Source organism: Rhamphochromis longiceps, linkage group LG11 (assembly GCF_057381845.1).
Source record: "Rhamphochromis longiceps isolate RC_006_pf linkage group LG11, R_longiceps_female_GT1.1, whole genome shotgun sequence".
NCBI classification, from domain to species: Eukaryota; Metazoa; Chordata; class Actinopteri; order Cichliformes; family Cichlidae; genus Rhamphochromis; species Rhamphochromis longiceps.
The window spans coordinates 19,884,063-19,911,559 of record NC_140567.1 but is presented as its reverse complement, the minus strand read 5'-3'; the positions used below and the strand labels follow the sequence as shown (position 1 = coordinate 19,911,559).

At 40.2% G+C, this 27,497-nt stretch overlaps 1 protein-coding gene across 3 annotated transcripts; it reads left to right on the top strand.

The window, feature by feature from the left end:
* Positions 1-13,703: 13,703 nt before the first annotated feature.
* LOC146658924 (uncharacterized) lies at positions 13,704-25,908 on the top strand. Of its 3 annotated transcripts, none has more exons than XM_085422665.1 (8): positions 13,704-13,797; positions 19,667-19,730; positions 20,172-20,219; positions 21,105-21,134; positions 21,788-21,853; positions 21,983-22,051; positions 22,262-22,304; positions 23,497-25,908. In XM_085422665.1, the coding sequence occupies exons 2-8, from the start codon at positions 19,676-19,678 to the stop codon at positions 23,540-23,542; spliced, it is 357 nt and encodes a 118-aa protein (XP_085278791.1). In that variant the 5' UTR covers positions 13,704-13,797; positions 19,667-19,675; the 3' UTR covers positions 23,543-25,908. The 3 variants fall into 3 exon arrangements, with proteins under 3 accessions (XP_085278791.1, XP_085278792.1, XP_085278793.1); XM_085422666.1 differs by lacking the exon at positions 13,704-13,797 and adding an exon at positions 14,744-15,070; XM_085422667.1 differs by lacking the exon at positions 13,704-13,797 and adding an exon at positions 16,034-16,185.
* Positions 25,909-27,497: the final 1,589 nt, after the last annotated feature.

The following is a 27,497-nucleotide window of genomic DNA, read 5'->3' as shown; positions in this document are numbered from 1 at the left end:
CTTTTAGAGAGATTCACTCCACATGGAGCTCCTGTGAGGGGCATCAGATTTCAGTTAAATGAGACAACATTCACAGTAATATGTTTTAACTTTAAAATGATGGTTTACAATTAAAAAAAGCATCTTTGTTTAGTGAAAAACCTTAGCACACATTTAGAAATAATCTCATTCTATGCTAACAAGCCTGTAAATACATACAGCAACATATGTTTTCTGTACCATTGCTTTAAAAAAGTCCCTGTTTCTGCTGATCCAGCCAAAAACACCATGTACCTGAGTTTTTAAAATCAGAAATGTGACATAACGAGTTGCAAAAGTCTTTATAAAAGGCACCACGGTTTCATCTGTATTCCTGTGGCATGGCCGGCCGTACATGCGTCCAGTGCGGAGGTAATTTGACGCGCCACAGCACAAACGGCCCTGATGCACATAATAGTGTAAATATCACGCTCCACACCACTGTTACAACGATGTTGCAATTCAGAACTACTCACCAACAGGATATCACATACTGTGCTGTCATGCTGTGACACGTTGTATTCATCTTATCCTCCCCCACAAATGTCATTTCAGTTCTGTCCAGGATATACTACCTCGCTGCGGGAACTCTCAAATCCTTCAGCAAGATGACCATTTCTCAGCTGAAAGTCATCACATCTGTTTCCACACAAGAGGCCTGAGACTGAGATGGTTAACTTGAGGTTAACTTAGTGGGTGGATGACAAGTCAATTTTGACCTCAAATAGTGTGAAAAGTCTGCAGCTAAACAAATAGTGTGAAAAGTCTGCAGCTAAACAAATAGTGTAATTTATATCCTCCATTGTCAAATGGCAGACTGTGTTCCTCTCTGTTTATTGGAAAGCAGAGAGATCAGTTCATGCTTGCATTCTTAATTCATAAACACTGTTTTACTTATTGTATTTTCCTGAGTCACCGCCAATAGAAACCTAAAGTGAAATATTACTGTGTTTATTGTGAAAATGTCATTGTGATCCTTTTTAAAAGGACAGAAAGAAGAACGAACTGACAGTACAGAGGTACAAACTCTACCATAAAATAGAAAAACATCAGCAACAATGGTGAAATCAAAGACATGTAACACTTGGCACACCCATTCCTTGAATCACTATCTGTGGGGCCTGTAGACCACGCCTCTGCTACAGTTACACTATAGGCAGTTTTCTGAGAGTAGAAGTGGCCACAAAGGTCCTTTTGCCCCTAGTGTATTTCAGAAACGCGTACACATTGGCCATCACTGTGGGCGTAGCCACGTTTAACACAGGCAGCCCTTCTTGCTTCTCCAGCTGCAGTTTGCCAGAGAGGAAAGGCTCAGTGGACACAACAGGACGGTGGACCTCACTGAGCTCATAGCGGCTATTCTTAGAGCATGACATACCTAGGAGGGAGACAAGTCTTACATCAGCAGCCTTGCTGAGCTGATTTACACAGCGTATATCTCATTAAACTAATTTTTAAATCTGATTTACATAATATTGCTTTTACTTTATACATACGCTCCATCTAAAGGGCCCTTATCTCTGACCATTCTCTTTAGCACAGCTTTTCCAACTCAGTACAAGGCAGGGTCAAGGCGCACAGTGTTAGATGTGAAATGGATAAGTCTTGTGAAAATTGATCATTTTCTATTTAAATTTAAAGGGTTATAAAATACTGTTTAATTTGGTTTAAATAATGAGGGTTTCTGTTAATTATACCAACTGGGGCAGTAGATATCCCAGGATGACATAAAATACATATTAAATGATGAATATAGGTATGAGATGGCAAGATGTATCCCTAGTGCTGTTCCATTTGTCACTCCCTCTGTTACTATTAACATCATAATGATTATGGGCAATTGCTATTGTCCCTCATAAAGTCTGCATGACTGCTACATGCATAAAATGTTCATAAATGCCTGCACATCAATAAAAGGGCCCTCTAAAGCTCTCGGGGTAAATATATCTTTAACTGAGAAAAAGAATGATTAACCATTTACTCAGCATAGAAAGCGTCACATCCTTACCAACAGTTGCTCTTCAGACAGAATTATAAAGATCTAAGCAGCTAAGCAGCGCCTGTGCTTATCAACAGGAATTTACTACAATCATGGAAGTAAGTAATGGGATTTAACACATGGCGCTCTGCACATGGCTGTGATTCAACAACACTCCGCACTGTCTTCAAAAAGCTTCTGTGTGTGTCTCATAAGGACATGAAGCAGAACTGTGGGTACAAACTAGAGCACCTCAGACAAGCTTTTCATTGGGTGACCATGTTCTCTGAAAAAACAAAGACTGCAGAGCTGCAACTGCTGTGTTTGGATGTGAGGACCAAATGATGAACTCCATCAGCTTTAAGTCCAAATACATTTGAATTATGAGAGATTAAGGTGCGCTGTAGGCATTTACATGGCCTGACTGGAGACTATGATAAAGGCCTATAAACCTAGATGTGCCAGCTGTGTGCATCCAGCTGATCTGGATGTGCACAGTTCTCTAGGCTCTGGGTAAAAAACCCCCACAATCTTAGAAGCAGGCCTGAACACAGTCTTATTTTATTTAATTAATTAATTAATGTTTTTTACAGCTGAGTCACCATTCTTGCAGTGGTCGGTGGGCCTTGCTTATTTCAAGTACTGGTGTATGAATAGCTAATGTCAGGCTACTCACATGACACAGTGAGGAGCACAATGACACACAGGTGTAGTAGCTGAATTGAGGAATTCATAGGCCATTAAAAAAGTGACAGTCGTGAATTGTATAATACTTTATTACACTGATCATTTAAATGGTTCTATGTCTTTTATAATCAATAATTTAAGCAATTTATCAGGCTGTTGGTGTTCATTCAGAGGTTAGCCAACTCCTAGTGCAAATATGCGGGCGTGCTAAACTTTGACAAGAGGAAAATGATCTAGGATTGTGTGAAAAGGCCACAGTGCACAACAGAGAACTACATCATAGAGGAGTGAAATATTAGACTTTTACTGTTAACATTTGTTCTTCTTTTGTTTGTTTGCATTTTTTGGTTTTAGTTCAGTTTGGCTTCAGTCTCACTTCTAGAGTAGGCTTGTTCATTTTAATCTTTAAGATTTGGACTTAAGTTTACTAAAATGCCCCCTTCACACTCCCTCCCACCATGTTTATTTTTCTGTTTAGCTTTAGTAAAGTATATGTCATGTAAAATATCAGTTGTCTGCTACAGGACATGAATGCATCATGTTGAGGGTAACCGAGTCACCGCCTTTAATTAATTGAATGATTTTAAGGAAATCCTGGATGTGAATTTTATAAATTTGCAGACAGATGTGCCTTACATGAATATGTTTGCCCAGTGCTGCTATCAAAACAGGCACACCTACTTTCTAAGAAAGCATGTCTGCAAGTGTACATGAACCATGACATTCAAATGCCTTCCTATTAAATATACTGGGCTCCATCCCCGTGCCGCTTTAGGTTTGGAGTGGCAACCTAAAACAAATGTAATAAGCTTACCTCCCAATTCTTACTAAATGAAAGAATAGGTTCCACAGCATGACATAAACAGCTATCTTCCCATGTGGACGCCATCGCTTCAACCTTCACGTGTTCTCTATAGTGGAAGCAGCCACAGTTTTCTGGACTGACAGTGAGTTCTCCCTGTGTTTAGCGCCATCCCTCTTATTTTTTTCAGCACAGGCAGAGGCAGAAATCATGTTGTTATTGGAACAGGAGGGACAGAATGGGTCTGCAGCGGTACACAGCAACATCAGTAACTTAGGGCGGGAAGACAGGAAAAGTTGTAAAGGTTAGGGTTGGCCAGTGATGCATTAGTACCATCTAGTGGCTCACAGGCATCTGAAAAGGTTGTGGCCTTAATACCAATAAGTCACTGCACATTTAATTTACACAAACATTTCCAGCGTGTCATAAATACACAAGAAAATTAACTTTACATCAGGTGCCTACAGGCATACATCTGATTTGTGTGCAAATAATGCTCAAAATTCTCTTTTCCTCTTCTGTCCTGATCAATATCAATATCAGCGTATCCAGAACACAATGAAACTTTATGTGCTTTTAGAGGCATCTGCAGTCTCTCCATATTTCATTTGGTGTGCAATGATGCTGAACTACAAACAGCACAGTTACAAATTGTAGAGGATATTAATTCAATTCAATTGCACAGCAGAGCTGGGAGCACATTAACACTCACAGCAGAATCCGAGACTCCTCCAGGCATAAACTGTAGCCTTATGGGAAAAGCAGACAGAAGAATAATCTGCCAGGGAGAGAGAGACAGCGCAGACTGGAGACCTCCATGAAGACACAGGTCACTGATGCAGTGCTTGTTAAAGCTGGAGGGGTCCACTTTGCCATGACAGTGTTTGAATGGTCCATTAACTTCCAGAATTTTCCCGCAAGCCTCTGGGTCAGAGGAGTGGACCAGACGCTCAGATGAACACTTTAGACAACTTTCTCCTATATTGTCTTGCTCAGCCCTCTTCTTCAAAGCGTTCCAAAATGGCCGAGATGGAGATGCTTCAGTGTGCCATTTGCTATGAGGTCACGAAGGTCACAGTCAGGGTTACCACACAGGCCACCAGTAGCATTAGCATATTTTCTGCAGAGATGAATGCCAACTGTTTCCTCCATGATAAAAACAAAATCCAAAGTCAATGTCCTTATAAAGTTCAAGTGCAAGTGTGCGGCTATAATGAGAAGGCCAGTGCAGTGGGGCTGAAGTGACAGGGCAAATTCCTGTTGGTGTAATCAACCTGTAGGGGGAGCCATCTGAAAGGAAGTGCAGAGAAACTTTTACGGAAAGGTAACCTTCCTGTTCATTTGTTTACAACTTATAATGGTACTCACCTCTGTCCATGCTCAGCCAGTAACTTGACTGACAGGTACTGTGCAACTTAAAGTCATTCAAAGGAGATTATGTGATTACCACCGTGCCAACTTGTTTCTTTATAGAATCCAAAGAGTAATCAAAGCTTTGTGCAATGGAGTCATATTTATGATATTTTGTTCATCTTCCAAAAGGAAGATGCACAAAGTTCTTAAGGTCTTAAATGACACTTGTAAGGCCATCCTGATTATCTTCACTGTTGTAGAGATTTCAGTGTTTCTGTGGTGATCAAAATTATCAAATCAACTGAAATAATAAAGGCACAATAAAATAAAATGATTATTGGGACTAGAAAACTCCTGCTGACAGGCAGCACTTATGAAACTGCTGGAAAGTAAAGTTAAATGGATTAAACAAATGTGTCTGAGTTATGAGATAAAGTGCAAAAACTCTAATCACAAAAGTAAAAAAAAAAAGTTAAGTTGGATGGCATTAAATGCAATCTTTTGTGACACATCCATTTAAAAATGTTATAGTTCCCTGTGAGCAAAGGATAAAACTGATCCTTTATCAGCTTAAAAAGCAGCACCGTTCTGCTCAGGTGGGGAAAAGATGTTAAATATACGTTTAGGGCTTTACTCGCTTTAGGTAAAAATGGCAAGATGTAAAATAAATTCAACCGTTTTTTGTTTTTTTTACAAAGTTAAAAAAGCAGCTTTATCAGAAAACAAAGTGCCACATGAAATCTGATAAAGCAGGAGTAGTGCTGCACGGTGCAGCTGACTCAACAACGGTTAAGAGCTGTCACTCAATCCAGCAGAACCAGCTATGCCTCCTTTTCCTTGCACAGCCCCAGGTATTGTCAAGGGTGTAGCTCTCTCCCTCTGGGCAACAAGCTGGCTCATAGCACACTGTGGCAATGGCAGAGCAGTTTTACTGCTCAGAGCATCCCTCAGCCTACGATTTCACCCTGATATACAGAAAACAGTGAGTCACCGTGTGCAATTGTCCAATTGTTTTCAAAACACCAAGCAAACAAGACAGCATAAAATAAAGGTTTTGTAATTTGTCACGTCATATGCAGGTGAGGCATATGCATGATTGCCCAAAACACTGAATCATGTTACTAACAGTGCATAGAAAAACTAAGGCAAGGCACAGTTCAGCTGTGGCAATAAGTGTGTTTATAGCTATAGAGCTGGAAGGTGGTAAAGTAATTAAAGGAATACAAGGTTTAGCTAAATGTGCAGCTACTCATCTCATAGCCCTGTCCACAGAACAAATGATATTGCTCAGGTGTGATGCAGTCCTTCTCACTTTGCATGTATCCAGAACTAAATTGACATTCCTCATAACAGTGACAGAGTACATCAGATAAAATAAAGCAGGACTCAGGGCATGCAGCAACACATACAGTGTAGTCAGACTCTTGCAGGCACAATAGTGCTGTGGGAGAAAAAATGGTTTGTGTACTTAGCAGAGTTGAGCTAGTCTTATACATCAACCTGCTGAGTTTATTGAACAGAGCATGACAGTTTTAGCAAATGCAACAGAGATATGTGTGCAGACCTGTTTGATGTACATGCACTGGCAGACCATACTGGGTTTATGAAAGAATAAATATACACATATACATGTGAGTCAAGATTAATCTTAATCATAGCTCTTCTCACCCTGTGTACTCTCTCAGTGTACTGCAAAACAATTCTTCTCCCATTAGGAATATTGTACACAAGTCATTTACACAGTAATGAGAACAAGGCAACCACCAAATTATCCCACAGGCGCAAGCAGTGTACTGCAGAGGTTATTAGATGTAACTGTTAAAGGAAAATTCAAATATTAAAAAGTATAAAAACAAAGCACGCTATTTTTACGAATATTTGTAACAACATTTTGTTATTTTTATGAAACTTTTCAATCATAAGTTTCTTTTGTGACCCAGCGACAGCTAAGCTGGTAGATGACAAAAAACTGGGCCGCCTTGTCCAGCATAGCTCCTGAAGTACCTGCCCCCTACAGTATTATGCTGTTATTTTTGTGCCACTATTCTGAGCGCACATAAAAAAAAATATGAGCGCAAGTAAAAAAAAGTTTGCAGGTGCAAGTGTCGCATTTTGAGGAGAAATTTGTTTTGAGCGAAGAAAAGCTGAATTTGAGTGAACATAATTCATTGCTACGTGCAAAAATGTATTTCAGTGTTTGCTATTATCCACACACACACACACACACACAATAGCAGCCCCTCTCGCTCAATTTTTGTATTTGCGCTCGCTCGCAATGTGTTGCTCGCGCTCTCAACATTTCTGCCCGTGCGCGTTCAACTCTTTGTGTTATATTTGTGCCACAAAACCAGCCAATCACAGACTTGGATGCAAAAATATCTGATTGGCTGTTCTGGTCTCCAATTAGCTCGAAATGACGAAATGCAATATCCCAGAATCCATTTCGTCCAAAACTCAAACGAGGCAGTGGCGGAGGAACACGGAGTGGCGGAGTTTGAAATATTACTCTGTCTGGGTCACAAAATAAACTTTTAAGATATTTTCATGCGAGAATGGTGCTGTGTAAACTTCAAATACCTGCTCGATTCATCAAGACATCACATATTTCCATAAGTGCTCTAACGTTTTTGGAGATGCCTGTTACCCACCAGCTGACCGCATAGCTGGACTGGCCATCGGCCCACCAGGCATTTGCCTGGTGGGCCGATGGTGATTTTTCATTTTTATGTTTGTTTGTTTTTGTAACGGTATAAACAATGAAAGGTGGTGGATTAGCCCAGCGGTCCCCAACCTTTTTTGCGCCACGGACCGGTTTATGCCTGACAATATTTTCACGGACCGGCCTTTAAGGTGTCAAATACAACAAAATAAAACTAGTACCGGTACTGAAAAATAGAAGAGTTATTCATAACACACGTGAAAAGACCCAGGAAAACCGAGTTAACGATAAAAACGATAACAAAATAACGCTGAAAACCGATAAAAACCCTGAAAACCATACATTTCACACCTGAGCCTCAACTCTCGCGGCCCGGTACCAAACGACTCACGGACCGGTACCGGTCCGAGGCCCGGGGGTTGGGGACCGCTGCATACAGTATGACCATGACTGTGCATTCATTAGTCTGTAATGTGTTGTACGCTCCATAACCATGTTAGGAGGCACATCTTGTACCATTTGGATGTACCATGTTCTCTCACACACAGTAAAACAGACAGTCCTCATTAAGATAGAACTTTTCATAGTTGTCATAGTAAACCCAATTATTGCAGAGTTTGGCATACATTCACCACCGCTGTAGGGGGAAAAAAGGCTTGAAATACTTTGTATTTTTTATGCTAGAGGACTTGGACTCCACACAGACACGAGACTGGAGTGCAGATGGTAGACATTGTTAGATTGGGTAGGAAATCTGCATAACAAAGAGGTCCATATACTTTGCAAACAAAAAATAAACTAAAATAATTTGCTTTTACTATAAAAGTTGGGGGAAATGTTTATCTATTCACATACAGCAGCTCCAGTGTCTTGACCCACAGCTAAAAAAAAAAAAGATCTAACAGATCTTCTAGATACAGTTATTAAAGAAATCCACTGTTTTGTGGCAGCTTGGGATTGTCCCATTTGTATCCAGTAAACTTCCACAGAAATCTTTCATCTGATAAAGAGCCATATCTTGTGGATCCCAGCCCAAGGTGTGAATGGGTACATTTACACATTCTTGTTCAATGCTGGTTCACCGCTATCTAAGGGTCTGAGATATATCAGGTCCATCGATGCGCATCAGGTAATCCTGTGGATTAGCATTAAAGTTCTCACACAGGTCACAAGGAGGGAAGAGAAGACCTTGGAATTTAAGCTGTGAGGACATGAAACTTCTACTGTTCCGCTCAGAGGTTTATATATGCACTCATGATGAGCATAAATATCATGCCAATTTTAGCTTGACAATGACGAGGCCTATTAACATCTCATTAGTGATCATATTTTACTACCACTGATAGTTTCTTGTTGCTGACATAAAAAGGATTTGTTTAACAGCACTCATAGGATTGACTAATACTTAAAACACCAGGAAAATCCACTGAACTCAATTACGATCTAGGAAGGTGAACTGTAGAGTTACACAAGTCGAGAAGGTCTCTTGAAGCTATTTCTAAATAGAATCCAACATAATCAGTTCAAACAAAAACTGTACATAAATATGATGTTTTTGGATGTAAACTTACTGAATTCTGAAAGAAGAACCAAAACTGTCACCCTCAGATAAGAGGAAATTGGTTAGGATGCATAGGGACAAAACCGCCATGGCTCAACCCTGCCACAAACTGGAAACTACTGGAACACCAGTGTTACTGTCCATAGTTACGCCATTTTAAATCACCATGGACCGAGAGTGTGCTGACCACAACGAAGTCCCTGCTCTAAAAATGGACACCTTCAAACTTGACTGAAATTTGCAGCTCCCCACATAACCCAAATGCTTTATCGCGAATTTTTTCTATGGTCATAAAACAACGACAATTTGGAGGAGTAAAGGTGAGACTCTAGCAACACTGAGCCAGCTTGTGGTAGCATCATACTCTGTGGCTGTTTTGCTGCCATTGCTACTGGTAGATTGCACAAAGTAGATGGAATAATGAAGGAAGCATACTACCTCTAAAGTCTTTAACTTGACCTTAAATAAACAGCTAGACGCCTGAAACTTGAACACAGTTGGGTGTTCCAGCAGGGCAGTGATCCTAAAAACACATCAAAACTGGTTTTGGAAAGGATAAAGGAGGCTAACATTAAGCTTTTCGAATAGCCTTCCCAAAGCCCTGACCTCAACCCTATTGAAAATTTATGGACTATGCTTAAAAGCCGGGTCCATGCCAGGAAACCAAATGATTTAAATGTTTGGTTGGTTTTTAGTCTCAAAGCCATAAGACTTGTAAAATAAAACAACAACAAAAAACAGTGCTTTTCCTCAAAAATTGTTAAGGACTTGAAGATGATTCTCCATTTTAGGATTCTGGTTCCAAGATTATGGCAAAAATTGTCCAGGATGAAGAGGAATATGCAAGTTTAATCAGTATTTTGCAACAGACTGCAAAGAGATGCCTTTATTGCAAGGAAAAGCTTTTGCCCTGGCTTTGGTTGAACACTGCACATGAGACAACAAGATTTCAGTGCCAATTAAAAGACCCTTTGGCACTTTTAATCACCCACGGGAGGGTAAAATCCACAATCAGTCTTATCAGTGCCATTAAATGAAATTATGCCATCTGAAGATCTATGTAATATATCTCCACAGAAACCACACAGGGCAATGCTCATGATGCTTCCGAGATAATGCAGAGCTAAACCAAAAGTGATGTCTAAAAGAACTAAATATATTTAGATATAGTTTGAGTGGCCCATTGCATGCCCAGCATTGCTTATTCGAATGTGATCGTTATTTTTAACTATGGCAATATTAAAGACCCTGATGGTGTTCTGCATGTTGTGGAGGGAGAGAGTGACACCATACTATACCACTTTGTCAATCCTACTGAAGTATTGTTGGTGACCATGTCCATCTGTTAATGTCCACTGTGTACCCATCTGATGGTTGCTTCCAGTCGAATAATAGGCCATGACACAAACCTCAATTCATGTTAAACTGGAGTCTTGTTTTGTGTCTTGTGCGCTCACTGAACTCAAATGGTGTCCAAAATCATCAGATCTCAAACCAACAGAGCAAATTTGGGATGTGGTGAAATGAGATATTTTGCATCACGATGATTTACATCGTCATTTCCAGCAACTGCGTGTGCGATGATATTATGTCAATATAGACCAATGTCTAATGTAGATACAGTCTCTGTGGAGGATATATATCTCTTCCATTAAACACGAAATAGAAAGATACTGCACGCAGAGCATGATTCATCTGAGTGGTTTACCACATGTGTCAAGGCTCGTTTTTATTTTTACATTTCATAGAGTTTAAAATTTTCATGCAACACAAATTAACGAAGTCACCATAAAGTTAGCACGCCACTATAGATCTATCAGTAACAACAGCTGTTTTGCATACACCTACATCAGTGGGTCAACTGGTTTTAAATGTTATCTGTTCACTGTGCTCATGCAGTGTCCTAGCATCAGGATATGTTCGTGAAGAGAACTAGAGAATGAATTTACCACCAGATTAGAATCTTCTGCGTTAACGTATTGATAATGTCAGTTTAAGTCGTTCCACTGAAATCTTACAAATACTTAATCTGGCATGTATATTCTACAGAAGGTGGGGAGGGCTGTTGTCCGTTCTACTTTCTGAAGTAAACATGTTGATCAGAACTGTCACCAGTTCTGCTGATTTTATCTTAAGTCATAACTGGGATGAAGTTTAAAGCACTACAAATAAGAAGCACATTCCTCTGCCAAGTGCAGGTGATGATGTGCAGAGTTGACACTAGTCACTGCCAACAGGAAACTGGAACTTATTCTTGTTGTTCAACATTGGAGGGAGAAGGTACAGGCAATCCCCAGGTGCATGCAAAGTCAAATAACAATGCCCACAGCTTTTTGAGAGGTTATCTTTGCTTGAGCTGCTTTGGGTGTAAATATGGTGACCATATCTTTACAAATTAAATGTGAGACATAGAGTATGCCTGTGGGACATGATTTTAACAGTAATGGTTCTGCTTTTTGATATACAACACATGCAATGTGTGCAGATTGTTTCATGCATCAAATAGCATGAGAAGGTCATATATATATATATATATATATATATATATATATATACATAAATAAATATATATATATACATACATACACACACGTGTATATGTGTGTGTGTTTTGAAGTGTTCCAGTTTCATTGCTAAGTTAACAGAACAAGTAGAAAAAAATGGAAGCTAAAGTTTGTTCTTGTGGTTTTATGTGATAGTCTCACATAAGTCTATCACCTGTTTTCAGCATAGTGACAATCAGAGATGGGCAGTAACGCGTTACTGTAATCCGATTACTTCTTTCAAGTAATGAGTAAAGTAAGGGATTACTATTGCAAAAAATTTAATTAGATTACTGTTACTTTCCCGTAAGCACGCTGCGTTACTGCGTTACTAAAACCGTGATTTTTTTGCGAGTGTCTCATGACAATGACGTAAGCGAGTGCGACGTTTGTGGCGACAGCTGTGTGCAGATCAACAATGGATAATATATCGAGTGCGGGAGAGAGTATGAGCGTGCAGCGTTTAAAGCGTGGAAGTACTGACCTTACTTTGACTTTGATTCCGTGGGAAGAAAACTTCTCTTTACAGCGAAAAAAACCCCTTAACTTCCGAGCAAGCACCGAGTGCGCTACCACGGAATGGGAAATTCACAGACAAACTCGCGGATTCTTCCACTGACCACTGCGGCACACCTGCACCAAGGCAAACATCCGCCTGCTATACAGGTGAAAATAGAGCAACAGGAGTCTTTGATTTTTTTTAAATTTCTGCTGTGTTTCACTTGCATTTATTTGAAAGACTGAGTGTAAACACAAAAATAATATTTTATTTTATGTGCTGGAATGTGCAGAAAATAGGTTTAAATGTTAAACAAATTTCTTCCAGTCAGAGAATGTTGCATATAATTACATTTTTGCTTGATACATAAAGTTAAAAGATAAAAACTAATAAACCAAGTTTTAAAAAGAAACTTTTCCATTTGATTACATTTTGTATGATGGATTATGCAGAAAAAGTAGAATTGGGCTGAAAGAGCTATTGCTTTATTACCTATTCAGGTTGTAAATCGTAACTAACTAAGTAACTAAGTAATTAATTACTTTTGAAAATAAGTAATCAGTAAAATGACGGAATTACTCTTTGGGGGGAGTAATCAGTAATTAGTTACTGATTACTTTTTTCAAGTAACTTGACCAACACTGGTGACAATCTTTGAATATTCACACATTTTTTTTCTTTTTTGTGCTTCTTGTGAAGGCTGTATGCTCTGTGTCACTTCATATCACATTCTTCCCCATGCTCATCTGGAACATTAACTGCAGGTGATCCATGTCATGATCCATGATCCATTAAACCTTCCCTGGTTTCTTTGCAGCCACTGGACAAAAGCCATACTTTAGACAACTGTCTAAAGTCAGTATTGACCTATGAGAAAAAGAGGCAATCACATGAAGAGCACTGTCGTAAAGGGAGACAGGATTAAAGATCTGCATGATCCCAGCAGTTTAAGGACACTAATGTGAGACCTGAGCTAGTGATCACCATTGAGCTGGCAGCAGTCTAGTTAGGAAAGTGAGCACTAATAGGATAGTTAGTCCTGCAGGAGGACACGTCACGAAGTAAGCTGTTGTTGCAACCGGTCCAGAGACAAAATGCTAACAGGGCTGTGACAGGCCACGGAGAAATGTCACACTGGGAATGTGGTAGAAGTCATTGTTGGTCATTCCCTTTGGCAATGACAGGCTGCAGGGTCATTATGAGGGGAGAAGAATAAACAGAAAACTCACTACCAATAGCTACTGGCTTCTGACAGGCCTGCAGAGGAGAACATAAAATTGAATTACACTTTAGATTCAATAATAAACATTTGAATATGCTCCTGCATCCCAGCTGCAGGAAACATGCACATGGAGGAAACAATAACACGATTAAGAAACAAAGATGAACTACCCTGACAGCAGCAGATGATTTTATGAGCACAAACAACACACTGGCGCTAATGTGATCACTGTACTCCTATTCACTTGGAGCACCGAGCAAGTTTCACAATCTGCATAGCAAGTCAAGTTGTAGAACAGATAAGATAAGTGGTGTCAAATTTCCACAAGCTCAGCAGCCAATGACGAAGTTTGTTGGCTGACTACACCTGTATTAATGTGCACACACTCTGGCAGTTTCCATGATAACAAGGATCTTGGAGAGCGAGCAACAACATACCAGCAGAGTATCGAAACAACTGAACAACTCATTTAAATGTAAGTTCACCTCGCAGCCAATATTCTACCTGAGTTTTGCTTACTGAAACTGCACATTTGTTCCCTACATGTTAGCTCCCTGCATACTTTTGTACTGTATGCCTTTTTATTGCAAATAGCTGGGAAACGTAATGAAACTCAAATTGTTGCTATTATTTTATTTTTTTTAGCATTATTATGGTAAGAAATGCAAACTGCTTATCGGTGTGGTGGCTCTGTTTTTAAAGTACAAGTCAAGCGTATAAAACAAAGCGTTCTCATCGGGACACCAGTTAATACGACTTCCGTTTCTTTTCTTTTTTAAATATCACTTTACTTTTTTTTTTCTTTTTTTTTTAATTTCTGAGGGAACTGGTCATTCAAATCTAGACAAATGACTCAAGGGAGGCAACAGAAGTGTAAGCAAAACAGCTACTGCAAGCTAAACCTTAAGTAAACGAAGCACTAGCCTGCTAAAAATAAAAACAACAGGCAGACTGTAACTGTTCGCACAAGCGACCTTTGAATGATTGTTAAGTACAGCCGAGCACGATCAAACCAGGTGGCGCCAACTGGTGCGAAAGTACAAAGTGAATTTAAACACATTGAGATATTAGCGATTTTCCTTTAAAAAACAAAACAATAAAGCTTATGCAACATACAACTGGACGAGGAAAAGCTTAGATTCAGGCTGAGCTAACACACCTGTGCTTGGTGCAGTGGCGCGCGCGAGGCTGATTGACAGCCTCGCGCGTGTGGTCGTAATCAGTGGCTGAATAACTCCGAGCCAACTAACTGTCTGATCATAAGTGCTGTAAGTGTTTTGTTTTCGCTCCCCTCCCGTTGCAGCTTTTAGTTTCAGTTTAAACAAAACCATCATTACCAAACCGGGGGCAAGTTCTTCTTTGCCACATTACGTTTAACCCCCACTCGTTTTCAGGAAACTCACTTCTTGACAGCTCTGAGGAACAAGAACAAGAGAGGCGAAGGTGCTTTCCGCCAACTAAAACTCCAAGTGTTCAGCTAGTAGTTTAGCTCTAAATGAGTTGACAGTGAATCCCCCTTGTAGGTCAGGGAGACGGAGAGAGAAAAGAAGAAGCTTGCCCTGATCGTGGCCTACACAGCAGAAAAGGGTTTCCTGTTACACACTCGGCCCCCGCGATTTACTCATCTGATCGGTAGACGTCTGCCGTGAGTCCGCCACTTTAAGGGATACACAAGGATATTATTACAAAAACCGCTCCATATTCCACAGTCGGAGTGTGTGTTTTGAAATGGTCTGTCTCTCGCATTGGTAGGTCACTGGATTTTTAAACGTTTCACAAGGTGCGATTTTTAGTATTCAAATGCTACAGGAAATCAGCCAGCTTCACAGTCTTATTGTCTTTGCTAAGTTCGTGTAGATTGTTGTATACCTGTCATTTTAATTATTATTATTTCTTTTGTTTTTATTTTTTTAGATGTTGATTGAGACATACTTGATTCTTAACAGTAGCTGATCACGCAGTGAGTCAGCATCAGTACTGTAATTTTATCATCAGTTCAAATCAGCAGGCTTCTTCCATAGAGAAACAGGTGCTTTTCAAAAAAAAGAAAGTTTGATTTCTTTTTTCCTTTCTTGGGACACTTCAGCACCCCTTACCTCACTTTCTCTGTGTGCTGCTTTCATACCAGTGCGAGTGAGTCTGTTTTTTGTCTTAAAAATTAATCTGCAAACAAATAACAGTGTCTTTTCCCCACTGTTCTTAATCAGGTTGCTTGCAGGGCTTGTCAGAGGTAGAGCACAGGTATCAAATCTTGATCTTGCAGAAAGTTTTTGCTCACAAAAAAAAAGAAGATGGTGAGAGAGAGATTTTGTGTTGCTTGTTTCCTGACAATGCATTTCAGATAGGTTGGATTTTGAAAACCCTCGATGTGACCAGGATAGGTCTTGTGATAGTGTTAACAAAACAGAACAACAGCTTTATCTCCATCAGATAAAAGTAAAGCTGAAGAGTATGTGCCCGGTGTACTGTTTGTCCTTATTCAGGTTGTTGATGCCCTGGTCAGAGCAAAGGTTAAAATGCACCTGCATTTTTTTTTTTTTTTTTTTTTTTTTAAGTTTTTTTTGTGCAGCTGTGGAATTATACCTGCTCATTCCACTGGGTGCTAACCGGTTTTATGTTTTTGCACACAAACACAGGCAGAAAGGGAGGCCAAATACAGGATATGAGTCTCTAAGACGGCGGAACCCCACAGCCAGTCACACACTCATATCCTCTTAGTTGTTTTACTCTTAGCTGTACGACCTGATGCTCAAGAAGTCACCCACAGTCTAACACTGTATTGGAAATAGCTGTGTAGTTGTCATACTTGTTGTCTGCCCGTAGTGGATTTCTCACTGGTATGCACGGAACCGACTGAGTTATTGTGAGTTTTGCTTTATTTGATTCTTTTTCTTTTATCATTACTTTCATTGTCACTTTGTTTGTGGTCCAGTGGGACTGCAGTATGCTATAGAAGAGAGGGGGGAGGAAAAAAGGAACAGCATCAACTTCACTTAGATAAACAGCTGCTGCACCGTTGGCAGAGCTGAGCAAACATTTCAATAAAAATATTTTCAGTCTTCGCCGAACCAGAATAAGCATCCACTTCTGGGAAAATAAATGGGGAAGAATAACGAACAATCTCAGTGCCTTTTCTCTTCCACGCAAGCTCTCATATACCAAGTTGGTTTAAGCAATAACACATTATCAGAATGATGGTAAAGTTTTTTTTTTTTCCTTTTTCGTTGCAGTTGTGTCCTATCGTTCAGTTTTTCTTGTATTTGGTTTCCTGTTAACACTTTACATGGAAGAAATTCTGATATTTTTGCCCACTTTGATTGTTATCGTTCGTATCAGAGCCTTGTCAAGGTGCACAGTGGAACGAGCAGAGGGCTGTTATCTGTGTGAGCAGATAAGAGATGGTCGCCACTGCAGTTAAGTTTATGCACTTGCACTAAACTTCTGTTTGTGCATCTGTTTTGCTGTTACAGATGAAATTGGATGGGTTGGAGGGAGTCAAAAACATTTGTTCCAAATTAACTCTGGTAAACAAGATTTTTGGTGCTCTTAGGTCTGCTAATGTGGCTAGACAGGTATGATGTTCAGGGTTAATCCTGTCAAACTGCATTAGGGGAACTAAAACAAAACCAAGACATATTCCCCCTGCAGCATCAGCAGCACAGTGTATATGCCTGTCATGCAGCACCGCACTGTAGTTTGATGATTTGTTGATTTCTTCATTTATTGTCTACGATCTTTGCACCTGTAGCTAGACGGCAGCTGGCATATGCACTTTACAAGTTATCCCCCGGTTATTATATGTGGCAAATTGGGTGTGGTGTAAAAGAGCAAATTCAGTTGTAATTCAGATATGCAAGAATATATTACTCAATTTGAAAAAAGGAGGGGAAAATGGGGGTAAATATTATTCAGGAGCTGTTTTGATAGAGAAGCAGTGGACTGGGATGATAAATATTTCCAAATTGGATCAGCTTATTATTTTGCCCAGTGCAACTCTGAAAAGCAAATTGGATACACAGAAGGGGATTGTATTTGCAGCTTTTTAGGTTGGCTGCGTTTGGAGATTTTCTTCAGCTGTTTAAGAGGCCTGCACACAGCACACTCTCGCTCAAATCAGTTGTGTGATTAACATCTCTTTTCCAATATAATCAGCCCAAATACTTCATGATGCTGCCCTACATTATAGATATTTGTCTCACATGAGAGACTACAGTTTTCGACTGGCATAACAGTATTTATAGATGAGATTATACATGGCAGAATTAAGTGTTGGGTAGATCTCTCATTAATCTGTCCAAAAGCGTATTGCATAAAGAAGTGATGTCTGCTAATCCCGTTTCTTATTGCCCCTGCATCTTATTCACTTTCATTCACCATATTTGGAATTGGTGCTACTAATCAGAGATCATCGTGGACTACTTCCTTAAATTGTGCTAGTGTAGGATATAGTAAGTGACTAAGTGCTGGGGTAGGCGCCCCTTAGTGTTTCATAATCTACACCTTCACAATGCAGGTCACCTCAGTTTTTCCCTCACAGCTAAGGAAATAAGCACACAATGGGGAAGGCTAACAATGAAGGGGCGCCTACTGTGTAACATGTGACACAAAGGTCAGTGGGAGAACTGCAGTGTTTCTGTGTACAGTATTAAACGCTGCATGAATGACTATTGGTTCCTGACCGCATGCCAATTTTTGAGTGACTGAACCGCGCCATGAAGGCTACATCCGGGACACTGAGTGGGAGAAAGGTCATTCTCATGGTTTTTCCATTTAAAAATATCTGCATCCACTTTGTGTTGGACACAGCTGGGGCTTTGTTTGGCACGTCAAGAACACCTGCGTTTCACATCTACATGGTTTTAAAAGGGAATAGAGATGGCGTTTGTTTTTGGGCCCTCTGCCATGAGGAAGTTCCGACATGGATGTTTTTTTTGTTTTTTTTCTCCTCCTCAAAAATAACAACGTACCATACAAAAAAACAAGAACACCATCATGGAAAATGTATTTGTCACTCGGTGTCAATGACCAGATTAAGGTAGAAGGAAATGAAATTAAACTGAGCTCATATTTGTTTCCCCCTCCAATTAGGATGACAATAGTAACCTAATGCTTGGCAGGATGCACTAAATAAATAAGAAATACATTTATTAGTTTTGTCACGAGTTTGAAAATGTTGAGCAATGAAACAAACCAACAGAGGCCCAGGAGAGTGCAATCAAACAATGAGTTTATTAAAACACACGCAGCAAGTATGCAGCATCACATCAGCACACATCTCCTGCTAAGAATACACTTGAAAATGATTTTATAACATCAGGGTTCATGCCCCTTCTTGCATCAATTACACATCGAATACATCGATTGCAGTAAATGGTACACAGAAGTTCCTCTTATAACACCTTCCATACATGGCAATAAATTTCAAGCCTATATGGTCTCTAAGGGCTTGTCCTTTTCTTAACTGGTCTTCTGCCATCTGTTACTAAGCAAACTGAAATGCAGTTAGAAGCTAAATGAATTTCGGGCCTTTGGCCTGGCAGGTTTCTGGATTATATGTGTGTTGTAAGCGTGTATGCTGTTTATCCTTCTATGCGCCAAGTCACCTACACAATAGATTGTGAAGACATAGCGCTTCACAAAGCTTAAAACCTTCTTTAATAGACTGAGCATCAACACTGAATGAGCACAAACATGCAATGTGTATAAAATAATTATAGCTGCATCTGTAATAAAAAGGTTAAAGTGGTGGCAATAGCTTTAATAAACATCTTCAATGCAATATCAAGGCTGTGGGATATATTATTAATGCAATGTTGTATTGTAGCAGTAAAATGATTTTCTGTATCTCCACAGTTTCCTTTTTGTTTTGTCAGTGAACCTCTTCATGGACACCTTTCTTGCTCAATCTTGTTTTCTTGCCTTGGTCCAAAGGCTTTGCATGAGGGTTGGAAAATGATGAATAGGCACTTGTTGCTAGCTGAGTGTGTCAGAATCGTTAGAACGTTGGGTTTTTTTGTTTGTTTGTTTTTCTTCCTTCTGTTGGGTATCATGAGGGGGGAACGCCTGTTGACACCACCCATCTAGGATTGCAATCTAGTTATGCACGCATGCCTTTAAAACTTGTTAAAGTAGCGCAAGAACTGCCTGCCTCAAAATTTGTAGTTTTCCACTGACTAGCAGCACTCAGAATGCCAGGCAAGACCCCAGTAATAGACAGCACTTCAGCTTTCAATCTCACTCAGTCTCTAAACCAAAAAACACCAAGCTTTCACACATATCAGTGACTGAATATTAATAGCAGATATTTTTAACTTCGTGTCTTTTTTTTTTCTTTTCCCCTGCAGCATTTGAAGATGATGCGATTGCTGTGTCTATGTCTGCTGCTACTTCTGCCAGCTTCTGCTGCTGGTAAGTTCTCATATCTTTGACTCTTTCAGGTGATAAGCATCTAATCAGGGTCTATGCATCCCTGTGCCAGCTCCTGTTTTCCTCAACTACCTGCATATGTGTCTGTGTCATCCTCAACAAGGTTAATGCGTGCAGTCACTGTTGATTTCCTTTTTTTTTTTTTTTTTTTTTTTCTGCCTATTGGACACACTTGAACAATAATAAGTAATAAAAACATGCATGAAGTTTATAGCAGCAAGCCCATGGCTGTGCTTTCTTTGATATGGAAGATGTCATAAATGAACAGGTGACAGGAGACTCTGTGACGTACATGAAGTACAAGTATGCAGTTAAACCGACTGAGTCTTCATCTGCGTGCTACACGCTGAGTGCCTCCTTTGATATCACCAATAACTGTTTTGAATAATAAAATGTTTGAAAATGTGTATCTCACTGTTTCAGCTCTGCAAGCATTTCGTAACTCTTCAGAACTTGAAGGATCAGCTGATGGTATGTAAGCCATATTTTGTCCAGTAGTACTTTTACTGCATCGCCTATGGAACAAATTGTTTTTTGCAGCCTGTCACTTTAGGAATCAGTCTGACACATTAATTCATTTTACTTAGAATTAAGCGCTCGGATCAGCAGGCCGACCACACCCGTGCATGACGGTGAATGGCCTATTAATGTGTTTTGAGAAGAATTACTAGGCTTAAATATTCTGAAGTCATTTAGCTGCTTCAACGTGTTTTTCATGTGCTGTCGTTGTCGCCTAAGTGTTGATCCTTGTTTTGACTCCGGGTAAGCGTAGTCAGAGGGAACAAGTGATTTATTGATTTATTTATTTATTCATTCCCCCCTTGTAAAATAGAAATATGATATGAAATAGAATATCATTAAAAACATGATATAGCTGTATAAATCAGCCCCGTGTGTAATGGTGGGTTATAATTTTCCATATCTATCTCCACTCCTGGTAATTGTTGTATGGTGGCTACCACTTAAAGCTCTTCTTCCTCATTTAGAGTTTTATTATTTGCTCACAGTTGAAGTTGTTTTTAAGGCCGCGTTGTTCTTGTTTGCAGTCTTATTGTTTAGTGTTCTCATAAGGTTTAGCTTCCCTGTGTTACAATATTGATTCTTGTTTATAGTTTTCATTTTTTCCTCTCGGACCTCTTGGCCTCAAACTGATTTTATATTCCCACCCCTTATCACCACCACAACCACGATCAATAGTGTTGCTAAAAGATTCAAAGTGTTGTCTGTATCCTCACTGTTGTACAATTTAAGAACTCTTACACTGTTAATATAAGAAGGCGGTCATAGTGAGAACCTGCATTTCTGCACTGACTGAACAGACGTCTCATTTGTCCCCTTTTTTTTTTCCCCCCGCAGACCCAGATGACGAGGATTATGTGGAACGTGGTGAGTTTGTTGCCCTACTCTGTGTAGTCTCTATTTCATACACATGCACTATACTGACAGCTGCACAGAAGCCGGTATATGAAGGTTATGGCCTCTGTTATTGTCAGTAAGTCTGTATAGTATATATAGGTTGTTCTACTCCACTAAGCTGTGGCCCCAGTTGGCTTTTAGCTCCCCTCAACCATTACGGCCTGAATAGAATCAATTAGCTCTGTAGAGGGGGCCCTGTGGATTGTGCTGAAAGGCCAATGAACACGTCAACATCTCCGTCATCCTGTCGGTCAGCTAATCAACACTGGCATTCTCGTTGTCTCACCATCCGCTTTTCCGTCACTCCTCATCTTCGCTTTGATAGACATTTGATAGACTTACAGATCTGTTTACAACGGCCTGCCTGCCAAGTGGAGAAGCAGCATTTCTGAAAATGGCTACAATTCTTTTTGAAGCCCCAAGTACTCTTTTCCTCTCCTTGTAGACACACGTACATAGGCTTAAATCTTTTGTTCATTTCCTTTAAAGTGCATTTAAATTTCTCAAGCAGCACACGAGTCAAAATGTGCAGATAAATTAGGGAAATTTCATTTGTAGAAAGTGTGTGTGTTTGTGTGTGCGCGCGTGTGGACATTTTGACATTTCTCTTTGTAACTTTCCAGAAGCTTCAGCCAATTTGAATCTAAATGCTGGGCCAGGCAAAACCACTGGTGTGGAGGGCAACAGTGGTAAGAAGTATCTGAATTGTAATTATTTATATATAGTAATGTATAAAAATGATTTTAAATGTCAACATTTGCAAGTGATTCATAATGTCATTGTGCTGATTCCTTTTTTTTTTTTTTTTGGTCTTTCAGATGAGGGCTACATGATTATAATAGTTATAGCGGGGGTGGTGTTGGCTCTTTCGGTCGCAGCAGTTGTCAGTAAGTACTCTACGTTTCCTTGAAATAAAGCCTTTTGCATTTCCACAGGTGACAAATATATTCCTTTAAAGCCCTCCAGTGCTTGGCTGGAGTCAGCATAGTTTCTGTGTGCTTTGTGCAGCTTTTAATTCTTAAACAAATGTGAACTTTTCTCTTGTGGAGCGTTGACCTTATTTGTTTTCTTTCTTTTTTTTCTTCGTTTACTTGCAGCCATATTGATAGTGAAGCGCAAGATGCAGCAGCAGGAGCAGGGGTAAGAATTAGAACATTTTCTGACTATTTTCTTTGCATCTTTTATGTACTTCAGTGCTCAAGAAAAACGCTGTATGCATATTCTCATTATGTCCGTTGTGCATACTGTGGCAGCGTTTTTAAAAATTCATGTTTTTCTTTACGCTAAGTCGGCCTTCGAGTAACAAAACCAGTCGGGTGGGTAACAGCCTTTCTGGCTCCCTTGCCGATTTGTCCCATTTAATCCAACTCGTCAGCTTGAAAACTAGAGAAAAAACAAAATTGTAAGCTGCATCCACCCATTTGAGCCTGTCTGGACTTGCACAGCAATTAGTAACACAGTCTGAGTCCTACGCCACCACCAGTGAACACACCACACCTTACCTTTTTAGCAATCAAACAATAACCTTAAGGCAGGGCCCCTAGGTCTATATGACCGAATGGGACAGGACTTAACCTGTTCAAAAGCTTACCTCATGAGCTGAGGCCTAAGTAGACACCTCTAGTCAGAAATAACGCAACGGGGTAAACATGAGACTGACTCAATGACAACAGTTGGCCAACGGCAATCAGACAGCAGAACAGCCTAAACCAGTTAAACTGAGAGACTCTCTCTGTTGTTTTGGGTTTTTTTTGGGGGGGGTTTTTTTTCCTCCTCTGTTGGAGAACATTTTGCAGTGTAATCAATTTCTTTTGTCCTGGAGGTGTTATGTAATGTGATGTGCAGGTTGGGTCAGAGGGGTCATGGAGGTCAAATCGGGCTTCAAAGATCTTTAAAGCAGCAGCGAACAGCTGTCGCAGAGCGGATCCCCAAGTCGATGTGCAAGGGTTAAATTCCTCTGCAGGATTACTGGCTGCCTCCTGGGGCTGCAGTCAGCTCTGGCAGTGTTTGGTGCTGACTGATCGCTCTGTTGAAAAGAGGCTTAATCACACAGCAACCTCTGGCTTGTTGGATCAACAGTGCCTTGCCAGGTTTATAAGTCCCACCTGGGGATGAGCTGTGTTCTGAGGTGATGCAGTCACTGTGCACCTGTCAAAGCCCTGTAGCACTCAGCAGACATGCCGTTTCCTGAACTCCGCCACACAGAGACGCTTCTTGTGCATCTCCAGACGTTTTCTAAAAATACCTTTAAAGGTGAAATTTTGCTTTTAACCTGCTTCACCTCACCCCCTCCTGTGGTCTCTTCTCTCTCTCTTACTCTGTCTCTCCTCAGGATCTACTCTGTGCCAATAGAACAGGACCACAAAGGGTCCGTCTAGTTCCTGGTCTACAGCTTCAAGCCCTATAACACACAGGCAAGAGAGGTCGATGCATCAGGAAATGTTATCTCCTACTCTTTGACTCAGGACAGCTAGACTTCTTGGAACAACAGCCTGCTTCTGAATGTTCAGTTCATTCCTCCCTCCCACATAACCTCCTATACATGTGTAGCATATGCAGTATGTTTTTTGTTTGTTTGTTTTTTGTATATTTTTGTGTTTGTCCCAGTCATTTGTTCTGTACATACACATAATTTAGCCTGGGACTTTTGGAACACAGTCAAACCTTCTAATTGGATTCTATTTGAGGAATCCAAATCAAAGCCAGTGAATGTGGCTTAAAGCTCCTTTTGTTGAAAGGGATAATTTAGCACAGCCAGAACTCCCTGATTTTTTTTTTTTCCCCCTTTAATTCCTGAGACAAGAAATTATTCCCAACGACTATGCAGTGTAACTCTGAGAGACCCGTCTATGTGAAATGGTCGTTGAGTGAGACAAACCACACTAATCCAGCCTAAGCCGGCCTCACGTTCATTCCTATTCACTTGTGTCACATTTTCTCTTCCTGGCCCATTAGGAATGACAGGAGGCAACAAAATAGGAAGATAAAAACCCGTTCACTGTCTTCTTAACTTCCAGTTACAAGAGGAGAGGGGGGGAAAACCCCTGAAACAAGTGGAAATGGCTAGTGCTAAAACCTTCCTGCACTGCCACAAATTAATCAACCACCATGAATGATGATGTTTTCCAATCCCCTCTTCTTGAAAGGCTTTCACTTTAGATTGTAAATAGCTCTCTGAATGCTGTGGAGAGTTAGATTAATGCCTCCCACACTGTTACAGAGAACCTCGTTATGAGGGAGGGAAGGATAAAATCTCAAGAATTAAATAAAGTAGGATGATTGGGGAAAATGCCAACAATGCCTTTGTTTCATTCATACAGAACACACAGTTTTCTCTGGTTTTATGTAAATCAACCTTTTCGTGCTGTGTGCAGGAACCCTTTCTATCCAAGAATCTAAGGTGCCGGCTTCCCTGGTTGTTTGTCGGCAAAAGGGAATCTGTTTTCCTTGTCAGCTTTTTGTCTGTGCCATCAGAAGGAGCACTGATAATGGAATTAATAACACTGGGAATGACTATATAGAGTTAAATAGTGGATTTGCCGAAGCAGCGTCTCACTTTTCTCTTCCACTAAATATCTTGCAATATATCTTGCCACTGGGGAGTGGGCCTGGCTGCCATCCAGACCTGAGAGCAAACCTCCCCCCCCTCTCCCCCCACAACAACTATGCAATCAGGTCCTTATCAAGGATGTGCACTCCCTATTGGTGTGTGTGCTGAAGTGCTTTCGTTTAAAAACAAAAACAAAAAAAAAACTATGCTTCCCACTCGATGTAACCCAGATGTGATTATTGTTTGTGCGTTTTGTTTTTACTGTGCCCTGCGCTATTGTTATGTCTTGAAAGTGTAGCATTCCCCTGTAAGCCTTCAATATCTGTCAGCATTTCAAAAAGAGGACTATTTGAGGGGAAAAAAATTGCAGCACGAAACATTTCACTCTTCTCTGTCTGTCAGTCTGTCCCTTAGTATTTACTGATTCTCACTTTGTAGGACAAGCATAGCACATTTCCAAAACCGATGTAGCAATGTAGAAAGCAATCGGGCTCATGCGGAAACCCAAAGAGTTATTCAGCACCAGCACGCCTTTAACCAAATTCTACTCAGCTGCTCAGTCTCGTAAAGCCTAACTGTTGTTACTCTATTTGTGTAAAGCAAATGTTGCTGTGGAGCTTTTTTTTTTTGTTTTGTTTTGTTTTGTTTTTCATCCCCTCCTATCTCAGTGATGTAAATGGAAAGGGTTATGCTAATATCTGTTTTGGGGTTTTTTTGTTTTGTTTGTTTTAACTACTGATATATTTATCTTTGCAGGCTAAAAGCATTGCGAAACTGTGCACTTAATCTTGCTTTCTAATACACAGTATAATCCATGTATTTACAAATGTACACAGCAATGCACTTGCATTGTCTCTATAGAAATCTCATGTTTTGGAGAAAGATTTTATTATGATTCTGGGTGGGGCCCACTGATAGTGGGAGTTTGTAAAATGTATATAAGTTTTGTTTTGTTTTTTATTTAGTTTCATACAAAACTACATTACAGGTCCTTCTCAAAGAAAATAGCATATTGTGATAAAGTGCATTATTTTCTGTAATGTACTGATAAACATTAGACTTTCATATATTTTAGATTCATTACACACAACTGAAGTAGTTCAAGCCTTTCATTGTTTTAATATTGATGATTTTAGCATACAGCTCATGAAAACCCCAAATTCCTATCTCAAAAAATGAGCATATCATGAAAAGGTTCTCTAAACGGGCCTGACCTGACTGCTGTCCAGAAGGCCATCATTGACACCCTCAAGCAGGAGGGTAAGACACAGAAAGAAATTTCTGAACAAATAGGCTGTTCCCAGAGTGCTGTATCAAGGCACCTCAGTGGGAAGTCTGTGGGAAGGAAAAAGTGTGGCAGAAAACGCTGCACAATGAGAAGAGGTGACCGGACCCTGAGGAAGATTGTGGAGAAGGACCGATTCCAGACCTTGGGGGACCTGCGGAAGCAGTGGACTGAGTCTGGAGTAGAAACATCCAGAGCCACCGTGTACAGGCGTGTGCAGGAAATGGGCTACAGGTGCCGCATTCCCCAGGTCAAGCCACTTTTGAACCAGAAACAGCGGCAGAAGCGCCTGACCTGGGCTACAGAGAAGCAGCACTGGACTGTTGCTCAGTGGTCCAAAGTACTTTTTTCAGATGAAAGCAACTTTTGCATGTCATTCGGAAATCAAGGTGCCAGAGTCTGGAGGAAGACTGGGGAGAGGGAAATGTCAAAATGCCTGAAGTCCAGTGTCAAGTACCCACAGTCAGTGATGGTCTGGGGTGCCATGTCAGCTGCTGGTGTTGGTCCACTGTGTTTTATCAAGGGCAGGGTCAATGCAGCTAGCTATCAGGAGATTTTGGAGCACTTCATGCTTCCATCTGCTGACAAGCTTTATGGAGATGAAGATTTCATTTTTCAGCACGACCTGGCACCTGCTCACAGTGCCAAAACCACTGTTAAATGGTTTACCCACCATGGTATTACTGTGCTCAATTGGCCTGCCAACTCTCCTGACCTGAACCCCATAGAGAATCTGTGGGATATTGTGAAGAGAAAGTTGAGAGACGCAAGACCCAACACTCTGGATGAGCTTAAGGCCGCTATCGAAGCATCCTGGGCCTCCATAACACCTCAGCAGTGCCACAGGCTGATTGCCTCTATGCCACGCCGCATTGAAGCAGTCATTTCTGCAAAAGGATTCCCGACCAAGTATTGAGTGCATAACTGAACATAATTATTTGAAGGTTGACTTTTTTTGTATTAAAAACACTTTTCTTTTATTGGTCGGATGAAATATGCTAATTTTCTGAGATAGGAATTTTGGGTTTTCATGAGCTGTATGCCAAAATCATCAATATTAAAACAAAAGGCTTGAACTACTTCAGTTGTGTGTAATGAATCTAAAATATATGAAAGTCTGTTTATCAGTACATTACAGAAAATAATGCACTTTATCACAATATGCAAATTTTTTGAGAAGGACCTGTATGTTTTAAGAAGTTACTTATGTTTTTATGCACTTTTCTCTTAAGGTAAACTCATGTTTATTTTGTGCCAACGATCACAATATATGTACATGTGTGATAGCTCACAGGAAAACTGTAGGTGACAGAATATGATGAATTGGATCTGTTTGCACAGCTGCAGTCACCTTGATTTTCTTCTGATGGTGATTACAACATACTACTGTATATTGTGTATCTATGCTGCGCTCTGGACTGTGTTTGTTTTTTAATAAATGTGTTATGAAATCTGCGTGCCTTCTCCCAGTTTCTTGTTTGCATAATTTTGATGCCAT

Bases quoted from the DNA above. Each gene is read 5' to 3' on its own strand.
- LOC146658924 (XM_085422665.1), top strand. From the start codon at position 19,676: ATGATGCGATTGCTGTGTCTATGTCTGCTGCTACTTCTGCCAGCTTCT. The intron at 21,854-21,982 runs GTAAGAAGTATC...TTGGTCTTTCAG, and splicing joins TGGTGTGGAGGGCAACAGTG to ATGAGGGCTACATGATTATA. The intron at 22,305-23,496 runs GTAAGAATTAGA...GTCTCTCCTCAG, and splicing joins ATGCAGCAGCAGGAGCAGGG to GATCTACTCTGTGCCAATAG.